This window comes from Nannobrachium achirus (assembly GCF_963921795.1).
Source record: "Nannobrachium achirus genome assembly, chromosome: 9".
In the NCBI taxonomy this organism is placed as follows: domain Eukaryota; kingdom Metazoa; phylum Chordata; class Actinopteri; order Myctophiformes; family Myctophidae; genus Nannobrachium; species Nannobrachium achirus.
This window is the reverse complement of record NC_137818.1, coordinates 52879714-52899394: the sequence shown is the minus strand read 5'-3', so window position 1 is coordinate 52899394 and position 19681 is coordinate 52879714. Positions and strand designations below refer to the sequence as shown.

Below are 19681 nucleotides of genomic sequence, written 5' to 3'. Positions count from 1 at the left end.
AGGGAGTCTTACTGGTGTTAGTATGTATCGTTTACTGATATATTTGATTTCAACTATATACCATGTCTACCAAGTATAGGATGCTTGTCCTAATTTCATGGAATGCTAATATTTGGTCAATATACAAGGTCAATGGTGACTAGCTTGTGACGATTTATCCTGTGTTCTTTTCTGCAATGGATACCAGACGTGTAGGACCTGGAGGAGTTTGTGGAAATTAACTGGATGTAAGCCTCTCTGACTATTGTTGGCAAGAACACTTTTGCAGTGATAAACCAAGCTAAGACTGATTTTATTATAATCAGAACCTGACCACTAAAGTTACATACTGTAGTAACAGTCAATGAAAGTAGACAGAAACGAGCGGATGACCGTGGCTAGATCACCAGTAAGACTCCCTAATCGGGAGATAAGCGACCGTAGGTCGCTTATCTCCACAAATAGGGCAAAAATTTGTTTTTCCAAAATCTTCCTGATCCATGTTGATGAGATGAGTGTAGACATGCTGTGTAGTGATTTTCGTGATTTTAGGGCAAAATCTGTAGGAGCAGTGTCAAAAAATGTGTTTTTAAAAATCGGCCTGAAGGTGGCGCTATATGGGACAGATTCATGTTGATGGGATGAGTGTAGACATACTGTGTAGCGATTTGCGTGATTTTAGGGCAAAAACTGTAGGAGCAGTGTCCAAAAATGTGTTTTAAAAATCGGCCTGAAGGTGGCACTAGAAGAGGGGCATGTGAGAAATGAGGGGTGGGGTCTCCGCGTTGCCTTGGCGGACGAATAGGTACCGGCCCCGGCTCTCCCGGACGCTCCTAGCCCGAGTTACGGCATTCTATGTGAGCTGCAGTGGAGGGGGTCCTCCACTGGGGGCGCCACCACTTTTGCATCCGTTCTGGAGCACCAGGAGTGGGTGGTCCCCAGGAATTCCCCGTGAGCAGCCCCGTTGGGGTGGTCATTTGGTCATTTTTGCACATTTGGTCATTTTTTACACCTCCCTGGAGCTCCGGGGGTCCTTGGAGGTTGTAGTTTGCCAGGTAAGGAGTGTGTGTGCAAAATGTGGCATGGATGGGTGCAACGGTTGTGGAGATATGAGCAGGGCAAAAGTGTGACTGACTGACTCACTCACTCACTCACAGACGGACAGCCGGTGGAGGTTTTGGTAGTAAATGCGACCTACGGTCGCAATGACTGACCTCAGTCTGGGTAGCTGTAGCTCCTCCTGCTGGTGGGAGGTGGGAGCGTTGGTAGGGAACAGCACCTTCCCCAGTCTGTGCTTAGCCATCAGCTCTACCGCTCGGTGATAGAGACGCATGATCAGGCGGCTGGGGATGAACTCCACGCTGAACTTCATGTCTTCCACGAAGACATCCAGCAACCTGCAGCGGCACCAATTCACAACACACTGGATGAGCTACTACAGATCTACTCTATTGTCACATCCCTGGTTTACAGGTGTGAAGTGAAGTGGGTGAAATTCATCGTTTCTCCCTTTTAGTAAGGATGGGGGACAGGGAGAGAGAAACATTGTAACATTAAAGATGCATGTCAAAGAGAACAAAACATTCTAGATATCTACATAGCAGCAGAAGCAGTTTCTACATGAGGTTTAACATAGGGTGCGAGAGACGAAGAGTGGTAACATATCATTAGGTCCACATAGTTGCAGGTACACCGATTCATACTAATTTAACACAAGGGACGGGACGATAAGTGATATTATCGTTTATTGTGATAAGAAAACACTCATGATAATCGTATCGTGGAGATTTAATTTATCGTGAAACTATCCTCCGTCATGCAATGGGATCAATTCACCTTTTATTTGCAGAGCTGCACATCCAATACCATTTAAACCCTCTATAATTGGTAAAAGGTACTTATAATATACAGTACGTACTTGATACAGTATTTTTTTCACTCTCTACCAAATCTCGTTGCCAAAAAATATCCGATCTACAAGCTCACAACGCGATGCGTTGTGAGCTTGTAGATCTTCTATTTTTTGGCAAATGTTCCACCCCAAGACAATATTGTAAATCGTGGTTTCTTTTGTCACAATAATCGTGATCGTGATATGAAATTTTCATATCGTCCCTTCCCTATTTAAGATTTGTATTGTTACATCTTGCATACCAGTACACACGAGTAAAAGTCTTTGGTACATCAGGCTACCTGTAAGTAATACATGGCTTACTTTTTGTCGAAGCCCAGCTTGATTTGGTCTAGCTCCACACTGTGGACGAAGCCACGGTATTTAAAGCCTTTCTCCCCTTTCAGGGAAACCAGCAGCTCATCTCCACGCAGCACAGAGGGACGGTTCTCACACACCCCCGGAACCTGCAGACACAGAGCAACAATGAGTGTGTGTGTGTGAGTGTTCACCTTTTATGTGCCGAGCTGCATATCCGGTATCATTGAAACTGGTAAAACAGACCTCGAAATAACGTACTTGTCAAAAAGAATAGCTGATCTACAAGCTCACAACGTAGATCTGCAATTTCTTTGCTCTGCCCCAGCATAATGGATGTTGGAGATATTTTTATTATCGCGATGATATCGTAAATCGGAATTTCTTTGGTCACAATAATCGTCACATGACATTTTCATATCGTCCCATCCCTAGTGTGTGTGTGTGTGTGTGTGTGTGTGTGTGTGTGTGTTTGTGTGTGTGCGTGCTTGTCATACATACAAACGGAGCAATTATTTTTAAACACCTTTGAAAAAACTGTAAACTGTATAAACACTGTACATACAAAGGGAGCAATTACCTGACTTAAACTGCTATTTGTGCACAACCTTTCCTATCTGTATATATATATATATATATATATATATATATATATATATATATATATATATATATATATATGGCCAACTATTCCTGACAGCAAATGCACAATTCTTACGTTTTTGATAAGTTAGATTTGCCTCAGTTGCAACGCAACAGCTTTAAGAACACATCATTTCTATTCCCTTCAATTGTACATACTGTACATTATTTTTGTTTTCATTGTATTGTTCCACTTTTGCTTTGGCATTGTTAAAGTATGTTTTCTCATGCCAATAAAGCCCTTTGATGAAAAAAAAAAAGAAAATGTGTGTAATGTGTACAACCTCCAGATATAACTGTCACAATTATTACATAATCGTCTAATCACAATTATTTAGTAAGAACTGTTTCCATGTTGAAAAATGTTGTGTGAGCTTGTAGATCGGCTATTTCCACTATCAATTAGGGTTGCAACAGTATGAGATTTTTAACACCGAAAATATAGTCTGTGTCAACACTGCGGTTATCGGTAACACCGTTTCAACCACCATTGCGTGTCTTGTCGTCTTGTGAGCACTAAGTAGCAGCCAATGCTACCTCAAGCTACAACAACTGACCATATTAAAAATTCAGCTTTGTAAAAAAGCAACAACACTGTTAGTGTTACAACAGCCCCGCGTTGTCTTGTTTGGCTAATCGTTGTTTTTCTGCCTACTGCACACTGTGACATTATAAAGCCACAACTAGTCTCCTGGAACGTGCCCTGTGAGTGGGGACGAGACATCATGCAGTCTGATGGGCTGTGCCTCGCCCCGTGGATGATCCGTTGATTCTGGATCTGTTCTCGACACTCCCACACAAGGAACAGCTCCCGGCCTCCCGCGATTGAGAACCGAATCCCATCGTTCATTTAAAAGAGCTGTTCAAAAGAGCGGAATCCTTGGCGAACGTCACATCTCTACTCCGCTCCTCGGGGCAGAGCAGACCAGCGGATGAGTTTTCTTTTTATTTAACGGTGTTATCGGTGTGCAAGTTAAGTACTCAGCTGTGTTGTGCTCGCTCACCGGTAACACAGAGTACCATTGCAACCCTACTATCAATGTTTTTTTTTTGTCTAATATGTCAGTAATTTCTTTGTATATTTATTGCGACCGTCAGGGAGCAGTTTACTATGAAAACCTCCACCGGCCGTCCGTCCGTACGTCCGTCCGTCACACGTCACACGTCACACCTTTGCCCTGCTCATATCTCCGCATCAGTATGACATCACACCACATGTGTACACAAACCTTTGTGTACGTTGCTGTGGCAACAGTCTGTTGTTGCTGGTCTGTTAGTGTACGTTAGCAACCACCTTAGCAACCATGGTTTTACCCTAGCAACCAACTGTTTACCCTAGCAACCAACTGTTTACCATAGCAACCATGTTTTTTTACCCTAGCAACCAACTGTTTACCATAGCAACCAGATACGCAGAGCAGGGATCTCCATATATGGGCATTAACAGGTGACATCACACTGATGTCAGATACTCAGAGCAGGGATTTCTCCATAATATATGGGCATAAAAGGGATTCTGTTAGGGATCTCCATATATGGGCATAAAAGGGATTCTGTTAGGGATCTCCATATATGGGCATACAAGGGATTCTGTTAGGGATCTCCATATATGGGCATAAAAGGGATTCTGTTAGGGATCTCCATATATGGGCATAAAAGGGATTCTGTTAGGGATCTCCATATATGGGCATAAAAGGGATTCTGTTAGGGATCTCCATATATGGGCATAAAAGGGATTCTGTTAGCTGTTAGTGATCTCCATATATGGGCATAAAAGGGATGCTGTTAGGGATCTCCATATATGGGCATAAAAGGGATTCTGTTAGGGATCTCCATAAATGGGCATGAAAGGGATTCTGTTAGGGATCTCCATATATGGGCATAAAAGGGATTGTAATAATAATAATAATAATAAACTTTATTTATAAAGCGCTTTTTTAAAACAACGTTACAAAGTGCTTTACAGTAGCAAAAATACAGTGCATCAAATAAGCAGCAATAAAATCATTACAACAAAAGAATAATAAAAATAACAATAAAAACAGTAAACAAGTAGTCTAAGGGAAGGCCTTGGTGTAGAGGTAGGTTTTCAGAAGTGTTTTAAAAGATGCTATAGAGTTTGCATCCCTCAGTTCCTGGGGTAGGGCATTCCAGAGGCGAGGTGCCTGGGCTGTGAAGGCCCGATCACCCCTGGTGACGAGGTTAGCAGTGTATGGGGTCAGGAGACCCCTATCTGACGACCTAAGAGGACGCACAGGCTCATATGGATTCAGCATGTCTAAAATGTAACTGGGGGCCAAACCTCGCAGGGCTTTAAAAGTTGTAAGTAAAATTTTAAAATCAATTCTAAAACTCACTGGCAGCCAATGCAGGGAGGCCAGGACTGGTGTGATGTGGTCACGCCTCCTGGTGTTGGTGAGTAGTCTAGCTGCTGAATTTTGTATTAGTTGGAGGCGAGAGATGGTCTTTTTGGGGAGTCCGGAATACAGGGAGTTACAATAGTCTAGACGTGAAGTGATGAATGCATTGATTACTTTTTCAAGGTCTGTGAAGGTGAGGAATGGCTTAATTCTGGAGATGTTTCTCAACTGGAAGAAGCAGGACTGAACTACTTTGGTCACTTGGCCATCGAAGGACAGTTCGGAATCGAACCACACCCCCAGGTTGCGGGCTGTGTTTTTGACATTATTTGATAAGCTGCCCAGCTGTGTCTTAATGAGAGAGGTGGAATCTGGTGGGCCGAATAGGAGGATCTCAGATTTTGACTCGTTGAGTTGGAGGAAGTTTTGGGACATCCAGCACTTTATATCTGAAAGGCAGGCAAGGATCCTGGATATATTGCCTGCGTTGTTGTGTTTAAGTGGTATGTATAATTGGGAGTCGTCTGCATAACAGTGGAAATTGATGTTGTGGTTTCTGATAATATGGCCGAGTGGGAGCATGTATATTGAGAAGAGGAGTGGGCCCAGAATTGATCCCTGGGGGACACCACAGGACAGAGGGACCTGAGAAGATGACGCCTCCCCAATCACTACTGAGAAGCTCCTGTCAGTAAGGTAGGAGCGCAGCCAATTTAATGCTGTGCCCCTGACACCCACCCATTTTTCCAAGCGGTCAATTAAAATAGAGTGTTCTATGGTGTCAAAAGCTGAGCTGAGATCTAAAAGTATTAAAATAGAGCAGTCACCAACATCAGCTGCAAGTAAAAGGTCGTTGGTAACTTTTAAAAGGGTTGTTTCTGTGCTGTGGAATGCGCGGAAACCGGATTGGAAGTTCTCAAAAATGCTGTTAAAATTCATAAAAGATATCAGCTGATTGGACACAATCTTTTCTAAAATCTTTGCTAAAAAAGGCAGTTTTGAGATAGGCCTAAAATTACTTAAAATCAGGGGGTCGAGAGAGGGTTTAATCCCAGATGATGCCCTGTTAGGAGATCCACACTAACAGAATCCATATATGGTCCTACCGACAGCTGCTATAAGCCAACCCTGGCGATAAGGTCTGAGTCGAAGAAATGCTTCTTTCCTGGTGTAGGTTATATGTCATATCTAACATGTGCAAACTTCAAAACCTACAGAGAGCCAAACAGAAATGTAACTGTCAACGACAAAAACACAAAATCACGCAAATTATTTGAGTGACAATTATTAATGGTCGTGTAAAATGTCCTACCTCCAGGACGAGGAGGTTCGTGTTCCCTCGGTCCCGGACCATGGAGGCGTGCTGCTGCTCGTTGTTGGGGATGTTGTACTTCCTGATGTCCACCATCATCTGGATCTCCTCCAGGTACAACATCAGCTGGAACTTCTGACGGTAGTTCTCCTGGCCCACTGCCCTCTGGAGCACTTCCACCCTGGGGTCGCTACGGTGGGCATGGCAAAGATTAAAGTCCTTACTTTTTTTTTAATTATTAAAAAAAGAAAAACAACCCCCCGAAAAAAAAATTCTAGATAATATTTTTTTGTATTCCTACATTTGTATTCCCCGGAGGGGGAACCAAATGCATTTGGGTCCCCTTCCGGAATCAATGGGGATACATTTATTGTAATCAAATTATTGTCTTAGGAATGCGACAAAGATCTAAAAATATTATTGAACTCCAAGTCTCCATGGCGTGAGTAATCAATAGAAAAAATATCATTTTGGGGTGAACTACTCCTTGAAAGTAGTGAAAATAGCCGATCTACAAGCACACGACGCCTCGCACCGCGAGTCATTGTGGGCTTGTAGATCTGTGATTTTCACTAGTTTTGTGCGGCAGTCTTTTATGATGAAGCATGGCTTTACTTTACGGGGGGGGGGGGGGGGGGACGTACAAATGTAAAACTTTGAGATACAAGGTTTCTGCCCGACAGACAGTGACGATATACAGATCTATAAGGTCACACGGCGCAGCATTGCGGTACAAGGTGAGCTTGTGGATCGCCTGTTTTGTGTGACACCCTCGTAAATATAAAACAGTGCTTAAGTGGTTTACAACGACTTTCAGGGTTCCCACACATTTTTACCAATTAATTTCCAAAACTTTTCCAAAACTTTTCCAGAATATTTAACCCAATTTCCAGGACTATATAACAATAATTCAGCTCAATAACAGGTCGCTTACTCCTATGCGCAATAATAATATTTGTAATGCACTTTACATTTGACAACAAACCTCAAAGTGCTACAGTACAGATAAATAAAAACATAGGATAAGGCAATTGCAAAAAGCAGTCAAAACAAGTTAAAACAAGTTAAAAAGGGCAGGGTTTTAAAAGCTAACCAAAAGCTTTGTTAAAAAAGGACAGGTAGTGCCCAAAGACAGGTAGTGTATGCCAGTGGTTCTCAACCTTTCAGGCTGTGGCCCCCAAAATAATCATATTTTAACTGGGGACCCGGCACCCTGACGAGCACTAAGATTCTATTATGAAAATAGCAGATCTACATGCTCTCAACGCCTCGCGTTGCGAGCAGTTGTGAGCATGTAGATCTGCTATTTTCACAATTTCTGCCTCCAATATTTGACAATTTGGCCCATGTTTAATTTGTCATTTCAGAGGTATTAACACAATCAATAACCAAAGACAATGCATAGCTATTTTTTTCCAGGACCTTCCAGGACCCTTGATAAATTCCAAAACTTTTCCAGTCAAAATGTCAAAATATTTCCAGGTATTTCATGACGTGGGAACCCTGGACTTTCTACAAAGATTAAAGAATACATGCAGTGTGCTACAATTACTGATACAACTTAACCCATGTTATTTCATCATAATCAGAGGCAGCTTACCCACTGAACAACAGTGGTTCTCAACCTTTTCAGACCGCGACCCCCAAAATAATCATATTTTAACTGGGTATTTTACTGAATGTACTCATAGTTGAATCCTCTACCACAGGGGTGGGCAACTTTGATGATGGTGAGGGCCATTATATTTCCACCTTCACTCCACTTCACAGGGCCACATTGCATATTGCTACATCGAACTTTGTCATTCTAGTATCTTGTGCAAAAGAAGCAAAAATAGCAGATCGCTGCGATGCGTTTTGAGCTTGTAGATCGGCTATTTTTGCTTCTTTTGAACTGGAATCCTGAATATATATATATTTCTTTTTTATTGGAATCCTGAAATGTAGTTATATACTCATGTTAACTTTATGAACCTAAATACAAATACATTGGATATAAAAAATACATTTTAATACTACTATACTAGTCATTAAGCTACTAATATAGACTGATGGAATTAAAGCAGGTCATGTTTGGAATGTAACAGCTGAAATCAATAATATATCAGTATTCCGGTATTAACCTGCAGGCCTCATTAAGTGAAGGTGGGGGCCGCCAGTTGCCCATGTGTGCTTTACCATGTTGTACTGTAATAACTGTATTTGTGCATTAAATCCAGCAGGACGTTACATTTACCTTGAATCACGGACAGACTTCGGGTCCTTCAGTTTACGGACCAGCGAGTTCATGTACGTTGGAACCTCGTGCGGTTTCAGCGGAACCACTGTGTTGAGGCGCAACTCTGACAATCTGTTTACAGGAGAACATTCAAAGTACAATGTGTTTGGGGTGTGTAGTTACCTTGTGGTAACTGCATATTGTAAGATATCTTGCTCCGTTGCCCCTTTGATTAGAAAATAATAATAACCTCCCCATTGACTTGCATTGCATAGTGAGAGTTCTCAAAGACACTCTTTTGCCATACATACTTGTGTTGCATGACTGCATTGACTAGCAGTGACTGTTATGTGCAATCTTTTGTTTGGCACTGTTTGCTAAGTTATGCTTGAGTATAGCTTTTTTGTGTGTGTGACGTGTCACTTATGAGCGTTGAATGTTTCGTGGTCACTTTATGTATATATTCTTCTTCTCTTTTTGCAATAGCTTTCGACACTTTATGTTTTATTTATCTTTTTTTGTGCGTGCTCTTTGGACTGTATACTACAGTACTCTTTTTCTTTTTCTTAAGTCTCTGTAACTTGTAACCTTAACTGCTGTGCTGCCTCTGGGCAAATGAATTTCCCCTGTGGGATAATAAAGCCTCTATCTATCTATCTATCTATACAAACGCAGCCAAAGCAGAAAGTACAAAAAGTACAAAAATAGCAGATCTACAAGCTCACAACTCGGAGTCGTCACGATGCAACGCGTTGTGTGCTTGTAGATCGGCTATATTCAAATAGCCACGGCATAAAATAGGGCTAAAGTGGTTTATGTATGTTTTATGATATTATAATTATCTGCAAAGTAACTAGTGACTAAAATGTTCAAATAAATATTTGGATCCGAGATGTAGTGGTGGAGTAGAAGTAAAAGTATTGGAAATTGGAAATACTCAAGTTAAGTAAAAGTAAGAACAGTGCTTGAGTAAATGTACTTAGTTACTTTACACCACTGGTACAGATATAGCGTTTCATTTTTATTTTTGAAGAAGAATGTCAAATTCATGTTGCTTGAACTTCAAACAGTAAAATCAACAGGAGGTTGACCATAATATCACAAAACCATACCAGGTGTGTTGTGATATTATTCCATATTCCATTTATTTATTGTGCTAAAAGAGTGACTTTGAAAGCTGCTTCACTGTGCAATGCACTGTCAATGAAGAAGCTATTTTTGGAATATCAACTTCAAAACAATGGAGCAACAGAGCAAGATATCTCGCTTCAAAAAGCATTACAAGACAAGTGATGCATCAGTATTAGAGAAGATTTACATTCCACTTGTGGTCAAAATCGTGAGTGCATGGTGTACCTCTCAGGTCGCACTCCATCCACAATCTTGCTCTTCTCATCTTCTATTACCACCATCATGCAGGCCATGGTGCAAGGTTTATAGGGAGCTATGGGCCCCAGCTCCTTCCCCAAAGAGGTGACACATTTGGCCTCAAGAAAGCGCACAATGTAGAAGGGTTTGCTTGGCAGGTCTGCTTTGAACTCAAAAGCCAAGGTCGCTGGATAGTAACCTACCCAAGTGGTACGGAAGGACACTTTGATTTCATAGCGATCGCCTGGGGACAGAAAAGCATGAAAGATTCCATAATCCATATCCTATACGCAGTCTCGTTACTCTCGTATAGAGTCCCGGGGGACCCTTGTAAACAAATACATTCGGTAGTTGGAAGTAGGGATGGGACGATATGAACATTTCATATCAACGGGGTGGAACATTTGCCAAAAAATCTGTTGCATTGTGAGCTTGTAGATCGGCTATTTTTTGGCAAAGACATTTGATAGAGAGTGAAAAAAATCAAGTATGTATATTATAAGTACCTTTTACCAATTATAGAGGGTTTAAGTGGTACCGGATATGCAGCTCGGCAAATAAAAGGTGAATTGATCACAACGGAGGACGATATCACGATAAATTAATTCTCCACGATACGATTATCGTGAGTGTTTTTTATCACGATAAACGATAATATTGCTTATTGTCCCATCCCTAGTATAGAGTCCCGGGGAACCCCCGGTAAACGAATAAATTCAGTCGGTAGAAAATCTCACCTGGTTTCAGTTTATGCGGTTTGGCCGGGGTCACTTTACATTTATCCTCCAGAATAAAATAATCTAGGAAGTGTAGAGGACTGTAGTAGGTGAAATAGACGAGCTGTGTTCCAGTGTTGTTGACGTATAGACGTACCGCGTGCTGTTACAGTAGGAAGAGCAGACAGTCACTCAGTGGAACTCTACAGAAGACAATCTTCTACTGCAGGGGTTTTCAAAGTGGGTGTGACGGGGCACCCTGGGGTGCCGCGACGGCAGTCCAGTGGTGCCGCGAGATAATATTTGGAATTTATTTGGACACTTGAAACATTATTTAGTAACATTTTAAACTTGAAGTACAGCTATTTTCAGTCAGTTCTAACCAAAATGGCTATTATCTCAACGTTTTCCTCGCAACATAATCACTAAAATATCGTCACTGTCGGGCAGAAACCTCATATCTTCAAGTTTCAAATGTGTACGTCTTTTGGTAAAGTAAAGCCCTGCTTCATCATACAAGACTGTCGCACAAAACAAGTGAAAACAGCCGATCTACAAGCACACAACGTTGTGTGCTTGTAGATCGGCTGTTTTCACTAATTTGTATAGATGATAAATACAAAATGAACGGTTTTGGACATACAAGGTTTCCACCCGACAGCGACGATATGCTATAAATATAAGGTGCTTGGAGTGTAAATTATAATGTAGGGGTGCCTCCAATTAAAATAATATATTGATGGCGTGCCCACAAAAAAGTTTGGGAACCCCTGTTCTACTGTATCTGTTCTATCAGAAACTGAGTGTAACAGACACTGACCTTGTACACTCCGTCAACTCCCAGCAGGCCTTCGACACCTCCAAGAAGTACCGTCCCGCTCTCAAACACATGGTCTGAGGTGATGCTGACTCCACGTTTGTCTGAGATCATCTGAGCCCTGTGGATACGACATGAGGCCATCGATGTACTGGAACTTCACTAAAGTGTCCTTCTAAAGGTGTCTACGATATTATCTAGGCAGTGTGCTTGTAATTGTACGAACAGCAGAACTCAAGAATTGTCCTTGAAACATTGTTGACACATGAAATAGTTGTGAGAAAGAAATACAAAAATGTAAAACAACAAAAAGTCACATTTCGCAACGTTGTGTGAGCTTGTGTATCAGCTATTTCCAAATATTAAATAGTGGTTCAACAGATTTTTATGCTATCTAACTAATTCATTTACGGAATGTTTGTCCGCAGTCCACTGTCTGACACTAAACAATGTCTCCGCCATGGTAACAGCCGCATGCTAAAACAATTCCCAAATAATGTATGTCGGACATAACAAGAAATCTTGTGAAATAAAATGTCGTCAACAAATCGTCAAGGATGATGATACACGAAAGAAGAAGGATGATGAAACAAGTGACCAAATTTGGAGATGACTGTCATCACTACAGTGCCCAAATTTGGAGATGACATCACAGACTGGCCTGGGCACGGTTGTCAATGGTGACTATTTTGTCCAACGGGTCGGGCACCGGTCTGGGTTCTCCTACATTACTTCTGAGACTCCTCAGGGACATTCAATCCTTCATATACTGTGCACTCATGTGCACCCCCACACGACTAGTATTAACACATTTAGCTGGGACACCCTGGAAACCCCTCAAGGACCCCTGGGGGTTCCTGGACCCCACATTGAGAACATTGAGAACTACATTGAAATGTCTGGGGGTTGAGTCTGGCGCAACGCACAGGTCTCCTTGAACTGGTGAGAGCAGGAGTGGACCTGGTGAGTCCTTCTATGCGCCAGATTTCCTCTCCCAGTCTCGACAGAGTAGTTCCGGAGGGGTGGAGTGAATGGTCCTGTCTTTCCCTAATGGGACTGATCGTGGTGTTATGGATTTTTCTAATTATCTAATAACCAATTATCTAATACTACCTCTTTCTCTCATACATAATCTGTGTACGTTCTCCACTGAACAGAGCTTGGGCTATTTGACCTTTGACTACTGCTGAACTATACATTTACAAAGAATCATTGTGACATCATCACCCGCCTCAGTTCATGTGTAGGTCATATGTGTATATTTGCTTCTGTGTCTAATCGTATGCGAAAATGATAATACATATGTCAACTTTAGCGTTCTGCTGTGACAGGTTTATGATCACTGGTTTAAATAGTACGATTCACTTGACCACTCTCCGGTCTTGTGGTGTGAGGGAGTATCATTTTTCCACTTAGTAGTCTTTGTGAAGCATCAAGGCCATTCTGTTGGCATAGCAACTTGCACCTAGCCTGATTTCAAGACTCTACGCTGGAGCTTAAGAGTCTGAGCCTGTCTGCATACTATTTGATTGAAAAGGGGAGGGGATTTCAAATTTGAAATTCCCAATCACAAGCGATCTGGTGGGAGGGGTTGTGTTTGACTTTTGCACACAAAACAATCCCTCCTCCCCCTCCCCTCAATGACATGCACCCAACAGGTCACTGTCTTTGATGTTTCACTGATTAGAGAGAATCACTAACGAGCTATTCGACACTTGTATGGCTCAATCAATGACTGCCCTTTTGAAGTTCAAAGGGAGCAATTAAGAACTCTGGTGAGCCACGCAGCCACCCCTCTCTCCACTGTTTCTGTTGATTTTCACCCCACCCCCCCTCTCTCTTGCTTTGAATTCATTGGTCGGTTTCGCTCGGTTTGAGAGGTTTTCGTTAGCAAGAGCCACGTCATATGACACATCCAGACCAAGAGATGCAGTTCACTCAGAGAGTGGGCGGGTCTATTGGCTGGTAACCTCGCCTCACCAGGCTTTCCCTCAGAGAAAGCCTGGTCTTCGTTTACTAAACGGGCCGTTTGATCCGGTCGGGAGCGGAAGAGCTCCTACGTTTTTCTGTAGTCCAAAACGGACTACACTTTGGCAGGAAACAACGACCGGAAACAGTTTCAACCCAGTTTAGCGCATGCGCAAGTAGTTAGCGCATGCGCAAGTACGGGTTAAAACTGTTTCCGGTCGTTGTTTCCGGCCAAAGTGTAGTCCGTTTTGGACTACAGAAAAACGTAGGAGCTCTTCCGCTCCCGACCGGATCAAAAGCCCGAAATTGGAAGCCAGCCCAGGCTAATTGGCTGGAGCCAGGCGGGTCTATTGGCTGGAGCCAGGCTAACCTCGGGTGCTTCGGACACCAGACTGATAGCACTGGGAGGCCCCCAGTCCCTTCCTGTTCCTCAGATACAATCTATATACGCTTGTCTTCCCTCTTCTCCTCTGTTGTTTCCCGGAGAGAGCTTTGTACGTCTGTCCGGAAAGCAAACGTGCGCACTAATTTACTTGTTGAATAAACCACCAAAAGACAGCTCTTGCTGCCATTCTTTATTTCCATCGTGAACTGGTACTTTTGAGAAAAAATCGTGAAAATGTGTGCAAGAAACCTATGTCAAGGACCCCCAAGATGATATGTAGCCTATTTGGCCACGGACCCCGATCTCAAAACATTTAGTTCCAGGGACCCCCAGAAGCGAAATTTGAGTTAGAAATGTTCGCTTAAAAAATGAATATATTCAAAGATTTTCACACATTTTCACAAATTTTCAAAAATAGCAGATCTACAAGCTCGCAGCGCGGCACCGCGAGCTTGTATATCTGCTATTTTTCAATAGATAAAGTTATTAGGGCCCCTCCACCTTGGGCCCCAGTAACTCAGTCCCACTTTCCTACCCCTTGTGACGCCCCTGCGGGTAGCTACTGGGACGTAAGTCGGGACTTGATCAACCCTGGGTGGGTCACCCAAGAGAGGGGAATGATGTTGCGAGACCCAAAACCCTGATGAGCTTGGGCTACTATCACCGAGGATACGTCCCAGGTGCATCCATGCAATGTTTTTTCGCTATTATTATTATTATTATTACCTGTCAGTCTTGAGTTTGTCTATGAGAAGGCGGGCCTGTTTCCTTCGGGGAAGAACTCTGGTGTTTTGTTCATCAGCGGAGGCCGAAGGGACCGGTCTGGGGACCCCAGGCGGTCCTCTCTGGGCAGCCGATTGCTGACGATTCCTGGGGGGACGCCACTGGTCCTGGTATAGGTAGGGCTGTCAGCATCATGAAATGTTAGTTGGCGGTTAGTTGTCGTCGTACTTGTCATAAATAATACTGATTGATTTTTTTGAACATTTGGAACATATGAAATTTGTATTTCTGTTTAACCCATTTAGGCCTAGAATTATTGAATGCTTTAACCAGTGTAAAATAGCAGATATACAAGCTCACAGCGCGGCACCGAGTGCCGGGTTGCGAGCTTGTAGATCTGCTATTTTTGAAAAAGTCGTGAAAATGTGTGCAAATCTTTGAATGGTAAATGGTAAATGGTGCATTTATATAGCGCTTTTAATCCAAAGCGCTTTACATAGATTGTGCATTACATTCACCCATTCACACACACATTCATACACCGGTGGCGGAGGAAGCCATGCAAGGCACCAACCTACTCACCGGAGGCAATTAGGGGTTCAGAGTCTTGCCCAAGGACCCTTCGACATTAACTCAGGGGGAGCCCGGATTCGAACTGGGAACCCTTCGGGATTTATACCCTTCGTGCTCTAATACCAGTTTCTCTACCCCTGAGCTATGCCGCCCCCATATATGAATATATGTATTTTCAAAGTGAACGTTTGGAACTCAAATTTTGCTTCTGGGGGGTCCCTGGAACTAGATATTTTGAGTTGCGGGTCCGTTGCCAAATACATGTAATTTTATGTAATTTTGGGGGTCCTTCACATGAAAAGGTTTGAGAACCACTGACACAGTAGTCTCTCAAGAACAGACTAACTGAGCTCCAGTTAAGTGAAAAGGACCTTTTCTTTGACGATGGCTGGCCAGATTGCTGACATAGAAACATAGGTTTTTCAAAAAGTCTTAGAAGGATTCAAAAAGACACTTATAGAATCGGGACAAAATTCTAATTTTCACGATTTTTCAAAAATAGCAGATCTACAAGCTCGCAGCGTGGCACTCGGTGCCGCGCTGTGAGCTTGTATATCTGCTATTTTTCAATAGTTAAAGCATAAAATAATGACACACAATAATGTGTACCCGTTCTAAATGGGTAAGCAAAGACAGGTAACCAACACCATTTGATATTTGTAAAGAAATAATTAAGTGACAATGACCAGCAATACCAATAATATCCTATCTATGGCCATAAGAACAGGCTGCATACTAGTGTGCCTACTACTGCCTACACCTATGCATGCTCATTGCTCATACCTTCCCCTTATGTAGCTTACATTAACTGTAGTGTAGACTCTAGAGCCCCTTTCTTCTCACAGCCTGTAAAAGAGTGCATGGTTCCCAAACCTTTTAGCTCAAGACCCAAAAGAGGAATTATACTTTCCCACAGAGCCGGGACCCAACGGGAAAATTATAATAGGGATTGTCCACAAATGTTTCAGAGTTGCAACATATATTCTTGTTTATTCATAATGTTCACAAATGTATCTTCTAGTCTAACATTGAATTTAGCTCCCATCTCAGCAGTGTGAGCAGGAGGGACTTCCAGCTGAAAGCCGACGACCTGCCGAACCATAGCCCCTTTATGCGTTAACTTACAAGGAAATGTGAGGACATGCATGACACATCATGATGTATGTGACATGTTAAGTGCATGAAACTAAATGTATGGTTGGAACTTAAGAACAAGCTCGAGAGACAATCAATACATTAGTACACTAACTGCCATACGTATAGAGCGTCGCTGCGGAAGTGGATTCCTGGGGTCACTTAATATTCCCCATTCAAATATATTTATAACAATTATGTTAAGCCTCGAACCAAGCCATCCAGGATGGAGGTGAATCATGATCATATAACCTTTGATCCTATGTGAAAATATATTTTAATATTACATTATTTGATATACTACATTTAATAACTACCCTTTGTTTAGCGATTTTCAAAATGTTCTTTTCATAGAAAAAAAAGGTTATATGGTCATGATTCACCTCCATCCTGGATGGCTTGGTTCGAGGCTTAACATAATTTTTGTTAAAGTCTATGGCGAAAATGAATGGGGAATATTAAGTGACCCCAGGAATCCACTTCCGCTGCGATGCTCTATTGTGAATTCATCATTCTGCTAGTTGGTGAGGTAATCCACTTATGGCTAACAATCTTCCATGGGCCAAGGGTTACCCAGAGGTTACCCTAGCTGGCTCCTGGAAAGAAGAATGCTTATGGTCTTGGTAATACAATTATCCAGAGAGATACATTGCAAACACCCAAATATACTAATTATATTGGTTCGTCCAGATGCAACAATAGCAGATCTACAAACTCACACCACGTTGTGAGCTTGAGTTGTAGATCGGCTATTTTCACTACTTCTTAAACATGTTTTAATTTATGGAATTTCTTAGATTTGTCTTTTATTTCTTCAATTACTGGGGGAAAACCCATTGAAATGATAATAATAAAAAATAATAAAACAGGTAGGAAACCAAAAATAAAGGGACCCATAAAAATGTGTCTGCGACCCACAAATGGGTCCCGACCCAGTGTTTGGGAACCAGTCCAGTGCTGTCAAAATGGTCAGGAAAGGAGAAGCTGCTGACAGGACACAAGCCAACCTGTAGCCGACAGGCTGTAGGGGTCGCTAATGTGCAGCGACAGATATCAGTAATAACATAAGAACAGACTCAACCAGGAACTAGCACTGAATAACGGTGAGATGGAGGTCTCTGACCGAGACAAGTCGACTGAATCAGCCATTTAAAAAATAAAACTACTAACTACTGGACCCATTATTTATTTATTTTGCATTAAAAAAATGCGTGCACGAATGACGAATCGCAATGAAGATTTGCAACAGCGATTGCATTGGTGTATTTCTCAAAGAACAAAACAAAAACAAGTTGTGCTGGTGAAAAGATGCTCACCTTGGAGCTGAAATGAACTTTCCCTGAGTAGATGTAGACGTTATAGGAGATTTTCAAAGCGTAAAGAACACTGCCAAAGCCTGGATCTTTGAGTCCTTCCCCATTCCTGAAATAGAATTAAGTAAGGACATGTTTATTATGGGGACTGACTGACTGATTTACACAACAAGCAAGCTTGAAGCACCCGAATGTTTAGTCTTCTCTTCAAAGCTTTAATCTGAAAACTAAAACAATCTCAAGGGATTCTCTCACCTGGAGTTGTTCTTGTTCCTGAAATCACGATTATAGATGTCTTTCAGCTCATCCTTGTTGTCTATGTCGTCTCGACGTGTCTTTTTCAAAAAATCAAAGAACTGTAATCCAACCTGGCGAAGATCGTATATTTTCATATTTTTCATAATGTTGACTTTTTGAGAGCTGTGCAGGAAAGTCGCTCGGTTGAGCACAGCGTTGTATAATCTGTGTGCCACCAGCTAACCTCGCGTACAGCAGTCTTTCCGCTCGCAGAAACATGAGAAACTCAATCTGTGCTCGGTGCTCTGATCCGGTCTAAAGCCCGCCTACTGTATCCGGTCATTTTCACGCAATTAAAACGTGTAAGCATAGCACCTATTTCCGTATCCTGTGTCTTCCGGATCTACGACTTGCAAAGAGAATTGAGCCCAGTTTAGTTCTAGCACAAAGTTTGTGCCCAACCCACAAGGAAACGAAACTAAAAGGGGGAGTTAAAAAAAAAACACCTTTTAGATTACATTGTCTTCCATGTGAATAAAAGTAAAGTAATACAACATTTTTCCAAAGATCTTGGACAGCTAAATGGGTATTTCACTTTTTTGGGGTCATTTTAACATTTTAGTTTGCTTAATTCAATATTTCGATTGTTTGATATTCATTTTATCAGACACGCCCACTTCCTATAAACCCACATTTTACCATGTTTTAGACTGCTAACACATGTCCCTGGTTTTCAATTACTTTATTATTATTTGTATTATCATTTATTTAGAAGAAAATGAAAATATATATATATATTTTTTTAAATACAACAAACAATAAATAAAAATAAACACAAAAGCCAGAGAAGACAACAATAAATGACATGTGTATGATAGTTTGTGTGTCATGTAACATGATCATAATGTGCCCTATGGCTATGTAGCCTATACAGTAGGCCTACATCTACTTATCAGAGGATGCTTACAAAGCAGCCTTCATACCATTCCATAGCAATGTCTGATAAAGGGGTTTTATAGTGTGCTTCTATTTGAATCTTTTGCATGTTGATCAAGTTGATGATGTATATGTTGAAAACTACATGTTAACTTAAACCCAACATATAGTCCAAAACCTTCCTTGTGTAGCCACTGTGTGACTGGTATTTACGACGTGTGCGTGTTTAGATAGGTCTGGCAGGATGCATGTTATCTTGATGTTAACTTTCTCTATCCTGAAGGGATGTTCTCCCTGGGTGTAACCATACCAACAAACAGGCATGGAGTCCTACATTCTCTATCAAAACTGATGTATATTCTTTGTAAACAACACCTTCTTATTCCCCTATGAGATACAATAATCCATCACAAAGAAATAAGACAGGAGAATGGATTACTGTGTATATTTAGATCTTTACTTTATTTTAGCCCCACCAATATGAACGTCAGGTTCTCAGGTAACAAAGTGGCGGCAAAAACAAAACAAAACAAGAAGCCAAGAAGGAGAGCAGTAACATTAGAACATTAATATACACGGGGAGAGGGGGGGGGGGGTTTCACCCTCACTGCCACTGTATCTGGACACCTCGGAACCAGAACAGAACAGCAGGAAGAGGCTTGCAACAAAGCCTCGCTTTAAGAAATACTTAAAACTACAACCATAAAAGATTAACATGGGGAGGAACGTTTTTTTTTCTTCTCAATGGATGGCTCCACACTCATCATCACACTCTGTAGTCGGGCTGGAAA

General features: G+C 41.8%; 1 protein-coding gene across 2 annotated transcripts in view; it reads right to left on the bottom strand.

The window, feature by feature from the left end:
• The window catches only part of LOC308291917 (putative helicase mov-10-B.1), a 39698-nt gene extending 21532 nt beyond the window's left edge, over positions 1–18166 (bottom strand). The window contains exons 1-10 of one of the 2 annotated variants that reach the window (XM_080734063.1): positions 17973–18166; positions 17721–17826; positions 14701–14879; positions 11625–11742; positions 10826–10967; positions 10077–10332; positions 8739–8852; positions 6503–6692; positions 2195–2337; positions 1194–1376 (exon numbers count right to left, since the gene is read on the bottom strand). In XM_080734063.1, coding sequence (XP_080590189.1) covers positions 1194–1376; positions 2195–2337; positions 6503–6692; positions 8739–8852; positions 10077–10332; positions 10826–10967; positions 11625–11742; positions 14701–14879; positions 17721–17826; positions 17973–18118 — 1577 coding nt within the window. In that variant the 5' untranslated portion in view covers positions 18119–18166. The remainder of the gene's footprint in view (positions 1–1193; positions 1377–2194; positions 2338–6502; positions 6693–8738; positions 8853–10076; positions 10333–10825; positions 10968–11624; positions 11743–14700; positions 14880–17720; positions 17827–17972) is intronic. The other variant, XM_080734064.1, reaches the window with a different exon arrangement.
• Positions 18167–19681: the final 1515 nt, after the last annotated feature.